The sequence below is a fragment of the Carassius auratus genome, chromosome 7 (assembly GCF_003368295.1).
Source record: "Carassius auratus strain Wakin chromosome 7, ASM336829v1, whole genome shotgun sequence".
NCBI classification, from domain to species: Eukaryota; Metazoa; Chordata; class Actinopteri; order Cypriniformes; family Cyprinidae; genus Carassius; species Carassius auratus.
Genome location: NC_039249.1, coordinates 8,260,423 through 8,276,146, shown reverse-complemented (window position 1 = coordinate 8,276,146; position 15,724 = coordinate 8,260,423). Strand labels below are relative to the sequence as shown.

The window sequence follows — 15,724 nt, the reverse complement described above, 5'->3', positions numbered from 1 at the left end:
TGACTATGTTTGAAATACTATAGTATAGTACTAGCATACGCCTCTTACTACAACCTACTGTGTTTGTCTAAATATATCCAGGGCGAACTTTAAATAAAACCGTATCCCACAATGCAATGTGCTCAACTTGACCTTTCATTTCCAGTGTAACGAATGAATGAATAGAGCATGTTTGTTCTTAATTTTTTTTAAGCATAAATTTGCAATGTTAAAATGCAAAGTAATTTGACACAAAACAGGATGGAAATGTAAAATAACCAATTAAATGAAGACTGGAGTAATGATGCTAATAAATTCAGCTTTGACATTGAAAATACATTTTTTAAATATATTGAAATAGAAAACAGTTATTTGAAATGGTAATAATAATTCAGAGTTTAGCCATTTTTACTGTATATCTGATCAAATAAATGCAGCCTTGGTGAGCAGAAGAGACTTTTTTCAATGGTAACAATTCCATGTATTCAGTTCAGTGACGTGCAATTTGTAATTCAATTTGACAAGATGAATTACTGCCATCTAGTGCTGATTTCCCTAGTACCAGACATGCGGTTTTAAACCATCCACTGATTTTTCAGTACAAAAAAAAAATAAAAAGAAGCCTGCAACAGTGCAAATATCTTACAAAAAGTACTCCTCCCTCATTTTTCATTGCAGTGTCCGGTATAAAACTATCATGTCAGATATTTACTGTAACTATTAACCAATCTAGTGTCCACTTATGTTAATGAATGGATGATTTAAACTGCTTTATTAAAGGCAGTCTGTGTTGTGTGTGTCTGTGTGTGTGTGTGTGTGTGTGTGTGTGTGTGTAGCTGCAGCTGCTGTGTTTGGCTGCTCAGAACGGTGACGTGGATGGCGTTCGGTTCTTGCTGCAGGAAGCACGAGTTAAGGTTCCACAGGACCCCAGCGAAGAAAACCCTGCCGTCCTTGCAGCACATCACGGACATCATGTGCTGGTCCGAGAGCTGCTGGACTCCATACCACGTGAGCGCAAACCAAATCCACTTTCTTAAATCAGAGTTTACATTATTTACTTTATTAACAGTATAGATCACCCAAAAATAAACATTTTCTACAAATGTACTCCCTTCAGGCCACCCAAGATGTAGATGAGTTTTCTTCTTCATCAGATTTAGAGAAATGTTGCATTGTATTACTTCCTCAGGAATGAATCCTCTGCAGTGAATGGGTGCCGTCAGAATGAGAGTCCAAACAGCTGATAAAACATCACAAGTAATCCACACCACTCCAGTCCATCAGTTAACGTCTTGTGAAGTGAAAAGCTGTTTGGAAGAAACAAATCCACAATTATGATGTTTATAACTTTAAACCACTACTACCATGTCCAGCATCCAAAATAATGTTTCCTCCAGTGAAAAAGTCCATTCTCTGTCCACGCTGAATTTATAACTGCATCAGAGGAGAATATATGAGCTGTAGGTTTACGGCTGACATGTTAAATAAAGCTTGCAACATTGCAACTAACAATGAGTCAGATACACAGATGATCATATTTTGACTAAATGGATTTTTTTTCACTAAAAGGTTTTTATCAGCTGTTTGGACTCTCATTCTGACGGCACCCATTCACTGCAGAACATCCTGTTCTATTCTACAAAGTATCATTTTTTTATGCATATTCCTTTAATGCATATTCCGTGTCTTTTGCACAGGATTCTTTAGTGCATGTTATTCCAAAGAACAAAAAATGCTTGTTTTTTTTTTTTTTTATTGTGCCAGTTTTATATTGTGTGTGTATATATATTTGCTCCACTTCTGAAATGGCTCTCTTTTTCTGTAGGACCGTGTGTCCGTAAGGATCTGCTGAACTGGATGTTGGCTACGGCATGTCAGCAGGGTCATCTGGAGGTGGTGAAGCTGCTGGTTCACACGTACAATGCTGACGCCGAGGGCTGCGCGGTTCATTCAGGAGAGTTTGCCATCATCACTGGCTTGCCTCTGTACGCCGCCGCGCAGGCAGGTACTCGTCACTCACTGCAAACAATATCTGAATGCTCCTGAATCAATACCTTTTTTTCCCCCTCCTTTTTAATGTCACTTTTGGTGTGAACAACCAAGGGAACCCATTAGTTATCCATAAAGCGGCCAGTGATTTCTGCAGTGGAGAAAATGTGAACGGCATTATTTAGTTTAACTTGAAAAAAGAGAAATAATTTACTGTTTATAATAAACAAATAATATGCAGCTCATTATTTGATCAAAAAAATACAAATTCAATGTTCTGTTTGTTGGAAGAAACGGTTATACTTTAATTTAGTTAAGTTTTAAACAAATTATTAAATGTATAAAATGAATTATATTTTGATCATAATTTTTTTTCTTGCATAATTTATTTAAAAACATTTTAAAAAAATTTTTTTGGGGGGGGGGTAAATTTGTTAATGTGTACATTGAGAAAGATATCTACAGCTTTTATTACGAAATCTGCAACTTTTTTCTTAATGTTAATTTCAACATTAATACATTTCAATCAAAGGTGATAGCTGTTAACATTTAATTAATGCACTAATGTGAACCGTAAACTGTTTATTTATATCAACAGACATTTGTATCATTTATTATTACTTGCAATTTATTTTTATTAACTGACAAAAAATTAAGTTGTAAACAGTGTACTGCTCATTGTTAGTTGATGTTAAGAAATGAAAACAAATGTAAAAAAATGTTCAACTTTTTAGATAAACGTGTCTGCCAAATGCATACATGTTCACGGAAATATAATTATCCAGTGGATCTGATGTTACTTTAAAATGGTTTAGGACTGGGATTCACAAATTATTTTGTCTGCTAGAATCATTTGACCTGAAATATTTACTTGAAATGACCCTGAGATTTTTAAGTTTATATTGCATTAATTTAACAACATTTTTGCATGTTTACAGTTCTCCTGTATTGGTTAATGGTCACGTGACACGAAAGTTATCAATGATATATTATAGCTATATATTTATATTATATCTGTTTATATTCCGTTTAAATATTTTATTATATATTTTTTTATTTAAAAAAATATTTAGAAATGTTTTCTTTTCTTTTGTTTTATTTTTTTTTTATTATCTATTTTTGTATTTAATGTTTATTTATTTAATATTTAATTATTAATTGTTGATTTATTTATTTGTGTGATGTTCATTTGTTAATTAAAAAAAAAAAAAAAAAAAAAAAAATATATATATATATATATATATATATATATATATATATATATATATATATATATATATATATATATATATATATATATATATATATATATATATATTATTTATTTATTTATTTTTTTTTACTCCCAAACCCTGGTTTGAGAAACCTTGGTTTGGTTTTACTGAATTAGTTAAAAATGATAGATGTCATTTGCTTATGATGCTGTACACTGATTAATGCTCAATGCTCATTTATTATTATTGTTTTTTTCTTTTCTTTCTGGAACTGAATGCTTTCGTCAAGCTTTCTCCTCCTGAACTGCACACTGGGTTTACAGGGTGAAAGCAGGAGAGTTTCTGACAGTGTTTAGGCTTCCTGCTCTGCTCCAGCACACACATGCACGTCCTCCACGGCACTCAGTTCCTCTTTCAGCGCGGAGGTTTGGAGAAATAAGTGGAGGCTCTTCCTGCTCTAACTGAAGCTTTTTTTTCTTCTTCTCAGGAAATAAGGAGATTGCGTGTTTTCTGCTGAACAATGGAGCGGGATTCTCCTCGTACACACTGATGGATCACGCAGACTTCAGCAGACAGCTGCTCAGACAGCGCCACCTGCAGGACAGAGAGGCGCCTGCGGACGGGACACTGCTGGAGGTGAGACTCATCCCACTCAGTTTATTTCAGACCAGCGCTGGACTCGTCAACAATGCTGCAGATTCATTTTACAGAAGTTTTAGCGTCAGCCCTAGTTCCTCTTTTTAAATGTATTCAGAACGAAACTTCATACCTATTCATGAACACTGACAAATAACACAGTAAAAAGAGAATAGTGTGTATTTTAGGAGCTGGTTTGAAGTTCTTGTGGTGTACATAATTGATTTTTAAAACGTAAAAACATTAATAAAACCAGTTACTAAATTTCTGCGATTAATTTCTGAGCTTACAAACACCAACATATGTATAAATGTTGTATAAATATGATACAAGAAGTGTGGGTTTAAATGAAGCAAAGCCACAGGACACTTCACATCCTCCTGGAAAGTTCCTCCTTACCAGTTTTGAATTTTTACATTGCCTCTCTTCATTTCTTTACAGACACAAACATTTTTAGCACTAGTTTTTTTTTGTGCATATTAACTTCATTTTTTATTTTTGTTTTATTTTGTTGGATCTCATTCAGACTTTTAAATAATAATGAGAAGAATAAGAAAAAAATAATTTGCAAATATCCAAATTCATATGGATATATAACACAACTTTATATTATATTATATTATATTATATTATATTATATTAACACTTAAGGGCTTGATTTATAAGATGGACCCAGAGCAAAACTTTGTACAAAACTTTTTATAATTGCTTTATTTAATTTTTGTATTTTGTATTGTGTACTGCTGTATTGTTTTTCTAATGTATGATCTTAGTTTGCCATGAAATAGTCTGTGAAGCTGATGAGGCAATCAACTCCATCATATTAAACCTTTTTAAATAATAATAATAACCTTTTAAGTACTGAAATTATTATTCTGAATTCCCAACTTATGTATAGATGTATGATACAAGGAATTAATTTAGGTATGTATATGTTATTCTTATGTACTAGGATATTCTGTACAAGTATGTATGCGTGTGTTCTGTATTTTTAGTTTTTATTAATTCTATATTATGTTTTATTTAAGGATGCTCTTCTTTATTGTTGATAAACTGTACAGTCTAGAGTTTAAGCATTGTGTGTCCCTTAAGCGTTCACAGTACTGATGCATTATGATCAATATTAATGTGTTTCTTTAGTCGAGGTCTACCTGGATGTGAGTAAATCCCGCTGATTTGGCTCTTCCTCGTCCCTAGGCTTTGCATGTTGACTGGTCAGGACTGAAGCTGTGCTGGTTGGATCTGGACTGGTTCATGGACGTGTCGTCTCGGATCACGGTTCTGGATCTGTCTCATAACTGTCTGAGCTCGCTGCCGTCTGTGGTGCCCTGGGGTCTGATTCATCTGCGCTCGCTCAACCTGTGTCACAATCAGCTGCGAGAGCTGCCCACCCCGAGCTCATCGCAGGAGATCATCTGCAGCCGGTCCGCAATTCAGCTTCAAAGCTATTTCTACAGTGCTTTTCTCTAAAACTAGCATTTACATCATGCATATACTATACGTGCGTGACCCTGGACCACAAAACCATTCATAATTTCACAAAACTGAGATTTATACATGATCTGAAAGCTGAATAAATAAGGTTTTCATTGATTATATGGTTTATTAGTAGGACAATATTTGGCTGAGATTCAGCTGTTTGAAAATCTGGAATCTGAGGGTGCAAAAAAAATCTAAATATTAAGAAAATCACCTTTTGAAGTTGTTCAAATGAATTCTTAGCAATGCATATTACTAATCAAAAATATATTTTTTATATATTTACAGTAGGAAGTTATCTTACGAAATATCTTCGTGAAACATGCTCTTTACTTAACATCCTAATGATATTTGGCATAAAAGATAATTCTATATTTTTGACCCATACAATGTTTGTTGGCTATTTCTACAAATATACGACAGAGACTTAAGACTGGTTTTGTGCTCCGGAGTCATACATATGAAGAAACAATTATATTGTTAAGGTACTGTACACAATTCAGACATAGAGAATCCACAAAATCAATAATATCAACAAATATCAAATGAACTCAGTCATTCATGATCCTCCTGCCTGAAATTTTTTGTGCTTATTAAATAGTTTATGATTATTTATATACCATAATATGCATACTATAGTATATATTATAGTATATATTATAATATGCATTGTTTATTATATTATTTATTAATATTTAGATTTTAATAAATAATTGTAATAATTTTACTTTTTTGTTTCAAGTTTTACATGCAAAGTTTTATTAAAATTAGTTTTTAATGTCTTATGTTTTTTATAATAATATTTTAACAGTTCTAGTTCTAGTGAATTGAAGTTAAGAACACTGGTTCATACTCGTTATAATCTGAACAAATGTAAACACAGTTTGAGACCTTTCTGAGATCTGAAGCTCTAAAGGAGTCTAACTTGCTGAAAAGACCAGGATGAATGGCCCGAGCTGGTTCATCCCGGTCTAGACTAGCTTTAGTTGTTAGTTTTTTCAGCAGTGATGTGTGATTACTGAGCTCTGATTTTCTGGAGAAACTTCTGAGAAGCAGGACACAAACAAAAGTCTTGATTGATGGTGGTCCTCTCCATCGCTGATGTCTCCTCCTGCCCGTGTTTTCTGTAGGTTATGGCATGTGGATGTCTCTGAGAATGAGCTGGAGTGTCTTCCTCTCGGTCTGCTTCACCTCGGCCATTTGAAGAGGATCTCTGCAGCCAGAAACAAACTGATCAGCCTCTTCAACATCCCCAGTGGTACACACACACACACACATCATTTTCTTTAGTGTGCATCAGCAGTTTCACAAAGTCTCTCAGTGAATTGATTCAGCCATGCTTTCTTGTACTGGGGCTGTACTTCACATTAAAATGTTGGTTTCCTGCTCATTAACTGAAATCGTTTTCTTTTCTTCAGGCTTTCAGTGACTGAAGTTAAGAGAAGTGTTGTTTAAGTGTCCAAATAATCTATAGTTTTACCATTTAAAACCAAACCTCAAAGCCAAAATGTCTTTCGTGTGAAACATTTTGATTGAAATTGCTTTTTCTTTATTCAATTCAATTCAATTCAAGTTTATTTGTATAGCGCTTTTTACAAAATAAATCGTTACAAAGCAACTTTACAGAAAATTATGTTTCTACAATATTTAGTAGTAGCTAGTAGTTTGTGCACATTTGACAGGATTTTAGAAAAAATAATAATAATAATACAAGACGTAGTCAGCTAGACGATGAACTATCAATATTATTAAGTTATTATATGATTCAGTCACACATTTAGCAATAATTGTTAGTTCTGTTTGTTGATTCAAGGTTAGCATCATCTGGGGTCCTCTGAGGGTCAGCATCATCTCTTCTCAGGTGTTCTGGATCCAGACTGGAGCTTGTTTAAATCCTAGTTACCACGGGATGTAAATCCCGTGGCGAAACATAGAAACAAAATACAGACATCATTAGCATAGCTGCTGATCCAACAAAGTAAAATTAGTTTAACCCAAGCTAATGAATAAAAATGCAACTTTGAACAGATGCAACTACACTCACAATTAAAAAGAAACATTATTCGAATGCTTGGCGAAAGAGATGTGTTTTTAATCTAGATTTAAACAGAGAGAGTGTGTCTGAACCCCGAACATTATCAGGAAGGCTATTCCAGAGTTTGGGAGCCAAATGTGAGAAAGCTCTACCTCCTTTAGTGGACTTTACTATCCTAGGAACGACCAAAAGTCCAGCGTTTTGTGACCTTCGGGAGCGTGATGGGTTGTAGTGTGGTAGAAGGCTAGTTAGGTACGCTGGAGCTAAACCATTTAGGGCCTTATAGGTAAGTAATAATAATGTGTAACTGATACGGAACTTAATAGGTAGCCAGTGCAGAGACTGTAAAATCGGGGTAATATGATCATATTTTCTTGACCTCGTAAGGACTCTAGCCGCTGCATTTTGGACTACCTGTAGCTTGTTTATTGAAGAAGCAGGACCACCACCTAGAAGTGCATTACAATATTCCAGTCTAGAGGTCATGAATGCATGAACTAGCTTTTCTGCATCAGAAACAGATAACATGTTTCGTAGCTTGGCAATGTTTCTAAAATGGAAGAATGCAGTTTTTGTAACATTGGAAATATGATTTTCAAAAGACAAATTGCTGTCTAATATAACACCCAGATTTATCTTTACGATAAATCACAAAAGCTTTTATTTATTTAGTTTGGTTTTATTAATATTCTTACTTGGTAGTTAAATACTTGAGAAATTGATTTATTAAACTCCAATTGAATTAATAATTATTACTATTAATTATACATGTAATATGCAACTTAAAAATGTATATTTTAAGGAATACATGGAATGTGTGTACTTTTAATATGCACTTTTTTACATCCATAGTCATTTGAAATGAGGAAATCATGTAAAATCTAAAACAATAAAATATAAAAATTGTATTGTCTATAATATAAAGATTTTAATATATGTAAATGTGTATGTGTGTGTGTGTGTGTGTGTGTGTGTGTAAATGTCTAAAAAATGTTGTTGGTTTTTTTGAAAATGTTTAAAAACATTTGTGTGCATAATTGTGTAATATTTGAGGCATATTTTATATATATATATATATATATATATATATATATATATAAATCATAAAACGTAATACTAGCAATAATACATAATTTTATTAAAACAATTTTTTTAAACATTCCTGACTATCTTTTAATGCTAAATGGATGAATGTAAATGCACACGGTTGCTCAGCGTCTGTTATGTGGCGCTCATCAAACTGCAGGCACGAACTGGATTGGTCTGCGTAAGCTGCAGGAGCTGGATGTGTCCGACAACAGCCTGACGGTGCTGCCCTCCTCCGTCCTGCACTGTCTGAAGACCCTCAGCTCTCTGAACATCAGCAGAAACCAGCTCAGCAGCTTCCCCGAGCCCTGGGCCTGTCCTCTGGTGGGTCACTGGCACAGCCTTCTCCAGTGCTTCAGCCACATGCTTTTACATGGAGGGCTATAAAACATTACAAGAAGTTTGCAGTCTCTGGAGGACCAAATTACTTCAAATAAAATAATAAATATGCAACTGAATGGGGTAACAATCACAGGAAACTTGGGAAGCATACTGCATGCATTTCATGTTGACCATGTTAAATGAATGGCATATTTACTTTTTGTTAGCGAATGATGATAATCAGGGATTTTTCGCTCCTCAGAAAATCTGCAAAGCTTCAAACAACCAGATCGAGCTTCTTCCTGACACCATCTCCATCTTCTGGAAGACTCATCTGAGGGAGGTGGACATCTCTGAGAACATCCTGAAGGAGCTGCCCTCGTACATATTTGAGCTGGAGGTAAGGAACGGGAGGAAGTGTGCTGGAATCACAAGAAATAAGATGAGTGATTACACATGTCTGGATATTGTACTGTAACGTTTTTTTCCCCATAAATGGCCAAATAATTTTGTCAATAATCTCAATGTTGTTATTCAATGTTGTCATAAACATTGTTTTAGGAAATAATAAAATAAAATGTTATATATATATATATATATATATATATATATATATATATATATATATATATATATATATATATATATATATATATATATATATATATATATATATATATATATATATATATATAATTTAATTAATATTATTATATGAATATTATCTTATTTAAATATTAAAGTTTAATAATAAAAATAAATATTTTTTATGTGTTTTGATTAAATCGGTATAAAAAAAAACTAAATGTATCTTATTTTTTGGATTGCCATAACGAGAGTTTACTGGTGACGATTACTGGTGGACTTTGTACTTTAAAGGTTTTTTCTTAATGCCCATCACTCACAATCTGATGTCATTATTCTCATTAATCACATCGCTGTAATAAGGCTATTAATATGATTAATTAGTATTTTAAATTAGTATTTTTGGGCTAATTAAAATGTTTTATTTTAATGTATTATTTATTGCATTGTGTTATTGAAAATTTATGAGAGAGAATCTTCTGAAGGTGTCTTAAAAATAATGTACAAAAAAATGCAAATATGCATATAAATAAAATTGTATTTTTTACTTTAGAAATACAGTATTGTGAAATATGCTCATCAGGTTTTGTAAGATTCTCCAGCTTAAATTGCACCTGATCAAATCCTTTAATTATATTTGATCTGGAGTTGTGTATTTGTATTTGAACTCAGAGCCCTCAGGTTTCTTGAGCTCATGGTGGCACTGTGCTCACAGTAAACGTGAGTTTCTCTCTGTATCTCCTCATGAATGATAGACAGCGGTGAATCAGGAAAAGCTTCAGCTTTAATGATAATAGTTTTTTTTTTTTTTACACAAATAAGCCTGAAAGGCTCCGAGTGTGTTGTGAAGTGTTTACAAAAATAAGGCAGAACAAAAACAGATTTTATAGTTGTTGAGTTTTCATTAACCTCACTGTCAGTTTCGCAAGTTAACTGGAAAGATGTCAACTCAAAGCCAAAGGCAGAGAGAGAAATAGAGATTGCAAACTAGAGAGCTTAAGAAAGCATGTAAGGAAGAAGCAAATGGCAGGTTCATCATTTAAAATTCGATTTAATGCTTGAACAGTTTGACTTGAAAATCTCTGCTCTTTTAAACACCGGATATTTACTCTGTCTTTGAGCAAATTACACTGGGAACAGCGAGTCAAAAGTGACAATGTATTACCATTTCACACACAAACAGACAGATGTGGTGTATTTAGACACATACTTTATAAAATGTATAATACTTTTGTGTGTAAATCATAACATAGTTTGTTGCAGACATGAATGATTCGTTAATCTCTCCGCTTTGGGAGAAGCTGTGCTGTTATTTATTTTATTAATTTGATTTTATATATTTTATATAATATTTGATATAATTTTTTCTATATATATTATTTTATTTGGTGTTTTAAGTTAATTATTATTATTATTTTTATGTTATTAACAATTTTTGTTATTTTTTATTTTAATTTATTATAATTTATTTTCTAATTTAGTTTTTATTTATTTTTAATGTTGTTTATTATTTTTTTTGTATTTTCTTTTTTTTTTTTTTTTTTGATTAATTTTATTTAATTTTGTTATTTGATAGTTTAAATTTGGGCTGTTTTTAGTTTAAGTAAATAATATTTTTTATATAATAATAAGAAGAAGAAGAAGAAAAAGAAGAAGAATTTTAGTAAACATGTTGTGTTTTCTGTCTGCTGTTTAGAATCAGAACTGAGGTCAGATTTACAAATATGAGGTCAGACTTTTATATCAGATTTTTATATCAGACTTTTGATCTAATCCGAGACAAACGGTTTGCAAAAGATCTGATGTTTGTCTTCTTTTCACATACTCTTCAATGTTGTCTCACAACAAAAATAAAATGTATATATAAAAAAGTATTAGCTTTAAATCCATTATAGAACCCTAAACCTGCATGTGTTTTTTTAAATCATTTGTCAGCAGTGAAGCACTAAAACTCTTCACATAAAATATAAACATCTCATCTGTGCTAAAGACAATAATAATGTGCTAATAACAATAAGTCCACACTTGCCAAATGACTTTAAATAGCAGTGTGTACGTCATGTGCTATGGCTCCAGGATTGTGTGTGTGTGTGTGTGTGTCACAGAGATCACTGTGTGTGTTTTAGGCCATCGTCTCTCTGAAGTTGTGTGGGAACCAAATCTCCACGCTGCCCGCTCCAAACAAATGGAAATGCTCTTGTCTGCGAACTCTAGACCTGTCCAGAAACCAACTGGGGAAGTAGGTCAAACGCTCACACACCTACACGCGCACACACACACACACACACAGAAAAGGCTCTGTTCCAAAACCAAGTGAGCCGTACATAGGTAGCATTTTAATGAATCTTAAGCACAGTCCCAATCTGAAGGCTGTTCATGATTATGCCTTCAGCAGTAACCTATTTTGGACAATACTAACCCTGTGAAACAGTAATAAGCATAAAAATAGGTTAAACAGTCATTATTTTTAGGTACATTTAACTATTTCTAGATACTTTTTCTGTATTTGGCATAATATGTATAAAGGGATTGCCTTCTCTGCAAAGGATACATGTGATGCTGCTTTACATTCATTTAATTAATGTACATTTGTTTGTCATAACACCATTCACCTATTTTATATTAGTTTATATTTAGTCTGTTTATTTTTATGCATTTTTAGTAATAATAATAATAGTAAAAATAACTTGTATATTAAAAAAATATTTAGTTTCCTATGGTGTTGTTTAATTATTAATAAATTGTTTTTTATATCTTAATTAATTAATGGATTAGTATTATTAATATCAATAATAATTGTAGTATTATGTAGTATTGCTTTTCTAATGCATCTTCACGGTCCTTGTGGTTTTATATAGAGATTGTGAATATCTAAAATCGAATGTGCTCTGAATGTTATTTTAGGACGGGAGAGCAGACCAAAACCCGGAAGCTGGCCTTCTTCACTACGTGGCACAGACGGGACCCAGAGCCAGGTACAGTGACTCAAACACTGTGGTCACATGGCCATGACACGTCACAGTTTCACACTGTAATTACCAAACTCACCACAGAGAAAGCAGAGCGGTATCACCATGGTAATCATGTTTTGTTGAGACTGTGACAAGAGTGTGGATTGTTTTAGTAATGGCCTCAAAATCTAAACTATAACCCTTTCAGGCTGATCCAAACATCTGACTCATGTTTTTAGGCAATAAGGATGTGCGCTCGCTGTCAGTTTTGCTAGCAATTCAACAAAATGAACACTGCTGTTCAAAAGAAATTGATATTTATATTCGGCAAAGATGCATTACATTGATCAAGAAAGACAGGAAAGACACTTATAATGTTACAAAATATATTTAAGGTTCAAATAAATGTTGTTGTTTTAAACGTCTGTTCATCAAAGAGTCGTGAACAAAAATGTATCAAGGTTTTCACAAAATATTAAGCTGTTTTGAACATTGATAATAATGTGAAGCATATTAGAATCAGCATATTAGAATGATTTCTGAAGGATCTTGAGACACTCAAGACTGGAGTAATGATGCTGAAAATTCAGGAATAAATAACATTTCACAATATATTAAAATAGAAAACTATTATTTTAAATTGTAATCATATTTCAGTATTTCAGTTTTTGCTGTATTTTGGTCAAATAAATGCAACCTTGATGAGCATGAGAACTAAAAATCTTACTAATACCAAACTTTTGCAGTTGATTATTATTATTATTATAGTCATTATTGTTATTATTAATTTAAAAAAAATATTTTATTATTTTGTGTTAGGCATTTTTATTTTTTTGTTTTTTATATTCATTTGGTTTCATTTGTGTTGTTGTTTTGTTGATTTCTTTTGTTTTTGTCTTTTGAAAAATGCCAATGTTGTGAAACTCAAACAAGCATAGAAATAGATAAAATAGAGGTAAATTAGTTCATTTTAGGTTCAGATGCTTTCTCTGTATTGTGCACTATGGAATTGCCTTCTCTGAATATATATATATATATATATATATATATATATATATATATATATATATATATATATATATATATATATATATATATAATATTTTTCCGGACTATAAGTTGCACTTTTTTCATAGTTTGGCTGTGAAAACATTACCGTCTACAGCCGCGAGAGGGCACTCTATGCTGCTCAGTGCTCCTGTAGTCTACACTGAGCAGGGTAGTGCACACTCTCGAGGCCGTAGATTGTAATGTTTTCTCTTGGTTCATGTCAAATTAATTTTGATAAATAAGTCACAGGACCAGCCAAACTATGAAAAAAAGTGACTTCTAGTCCAGTGCGACTTATGTATGTTAAACGTCCATGTTTTTATACAGTCTAGGGTTCCAACCACAACTGATTCTGTGGAACTATATTGTTTGGTCGAAGAATACTGTTTTTATTTATATCATTACACTTTATTTGTTTTATTCTGTGAAACCTTACTATGTATATTGAATAACTGTTTTATAAAAGCAATAATCCCCATGAAGCCGTAGTTTAGAGTGAATTTCTAATTTTTTTTAGAGTTCTAACAATGCCCCTTAGCTGTTATAAACTCACTGTAAACCACGGCTTCACTGGGCTTATTGCTTTATTCTACCGTCTCATAGTAGGCCTTCAGTAGAGTAATGAGTGTTGCTGCCGTGCTCATCAGTGATCATCCATTAGTCTGCAGGGATTTTAATTCTGCATCATGTGGTTTCACTGTGCTTCTCATCTCCTCTTGCTCTGTTTTGGCAGTTTGTCCCATTCAGTTTCCTGTAATCTTGCGGGATTCTCTGGAAGTTCTCTTTCTGAATGACAACCAGCTGGAGTGTGTGCCGCCGTCAGTGTGTGCCCTCAAGAACCTCTCCGAACTCTATCTGTCCAAGTGAGTCGCAGGGCATCATGGGAAATGTAGCGTGCAATCATTTCTTCCACTTCATTACATGTCTCTCTGGAATACTTTATTGTAATTGGTCAGTTTCAGCATTCAGGGACCAGATGTTATGTTTGATATAACTATTAGATTTGATACTAATTGATGATATAATCTTAATTATTATAGTATTCATATGTAATTATCATTTTATTTGAACTATAAATATACAGTTTTAAAAATAGTACAGAAATGTAAGATGATTTACATATTTTGATTAAATAAAATTAAAATTACAATGTCAAAAGTACATATCAGAATGACTAAAACTTAATAAATAAATAAAATCACTCTTTCCTCTCACATAATAAAATGTCACCTCAAATGAATATTTACATGTTCACCTATTTATGATGTTTAATGTCATTTATAAAAGCCAAGAAAACAATCCTGTAATGCATTGTAGTAATTGCAGATGGTGAAAAACAATATATTAGTTATATTTTTAATATGTAATTATTATTTTATTGAATCTATGACTATAAAGTAGTAAACAGTACAATAATTTAAATTATGAACATGTTAATATTGAATTAAAAATGTTTTGTTTTGTTTATCAGATATAATCTCAGCGACATGTTAATGCCCAACTGCTGAGATCAATAGCAAGCCAAGTCTCTTGTGTGTTTTAAGAGATGCTGACTAAATGGCCCTTTACAGTTCAGTCACTTAAGAGGTTAAATCCAGCTAAATAGCAAGGTGTTGCAGTAGGTTTTGGACCAGCAAGCCCAGCAAGTGTTTTCACAGTGTGGTTGAAAGTCAAACTAAAATGCAATATCAAAAGGGCTTATTGATCTCTCCTGCTTCCTGCTTGAAAAACTCTCAGGATGTGATGATGACTTCTGTGGCTTTTAATGCTTCCTGTCTCTGCAGTAATCCAGGTATCCAGGAGCTTCCTATTGAGCTTGGGCAGCTCTCCAACCTCTGGCAGCTGGACATCGAAGACCTGAACATCACCAACATTCCCGCAGACGTCAGGAAAGATGGTACTCCAGTCACACATATACAGCTCAAATCACAACTTTACATTTCAACAAAACATGCAGCAATATTGAGCAATAAAATCTCACATGAATATCATACATTTAGCTTCTTGAGCTTTGATCAGGATAGAAAAATACAAAAACTTTCACGGTGGTTCAGCAAATGCACATTTTTCAAAATCAAATAGCGGGATTTTACAAAAATGTTAAACAGGGTCATTATCATTAACTGAATTAAGAGTATTAAAAGTATAACTTTTTTAATCATTAAAGAAAGCCTGAAATAAAGCTTATTACAATTAATGGCTAAGGCAGTATGTTTTAGATTGTCCTTTATGTACTAAAAACACTCAAAAAAAAACTAAAAAAAAAACTGACACAGAATTTTTTTTTTTTTGAAAAAAAGTACATTAAAATGAAAACTGAAAATATAACAATAAAAGCGAATTCAAAATATTAATAAAATATATTTTACTTATGTGTGTGTGTGTGTGTGTATATATAT

General features: G+C 32.6%; 1 protein-coding gene across 2 annotated transcripts in view; it reads left to right on the top strand.

The window, feature by feature from the left end:
* lrrk1 (leucine-rich repeat kinase 1) overlaps positions 1 to 15,724 on the top strand; it is a 78,130-nt gene that overhangs the window by 17,772 nt on the left and 44,634 nt on the right. Inside the window, exons 4-14 of one of the 2 annotated variants that reach the window (XM_026267017.1) lie at positions 816 to 987; positions 1,805 to 1,984; positions 3,670 to 3,818; positions 5,016 to 5,242; positions 6,428 to 6,555; positions 8,579 to 8,742; positions 9,002 to 9,139; positions 11,451 to 11,563; positions 12,229 to 12,299; positions 14,059 to 14,188; positions 15,110 to 15,222. In XM_026267017.1, coding sequence (XP_026122802.1) covers positions 816 to 987; positions 1,805 to 1,984; positions 3,670 to 3,818; positions 5,016 to 5,242; positions 6,428 to 6,555; positions 8,579 to 8,742; positions 9,002 to 9,139; positions 11,451 to 11,563; positions 12,229 to 12,299; positions 14,059 to 14,188; positions 15,110 to 15,222 — 1,585 coding nt within the window. Of the gene's footprint in view, positions 1 to 815; positions 988 to 1,804; positions 1,985 to 3,669; positions 3,819 to 5,015; positions 5,243 to 6,427; positions 6,556 to 8,578; positions 8,743 to 9,001; positions 9,140 to 11,450; positions 11,564 to 12,228; positions 12,300 to 14,058; positions 14,189 to 15,109; positions 15,223 to 15,724 lie in introns of those variants that run through there. The other variant, XM_026267018.1, reaches the window with a different exon arrangement.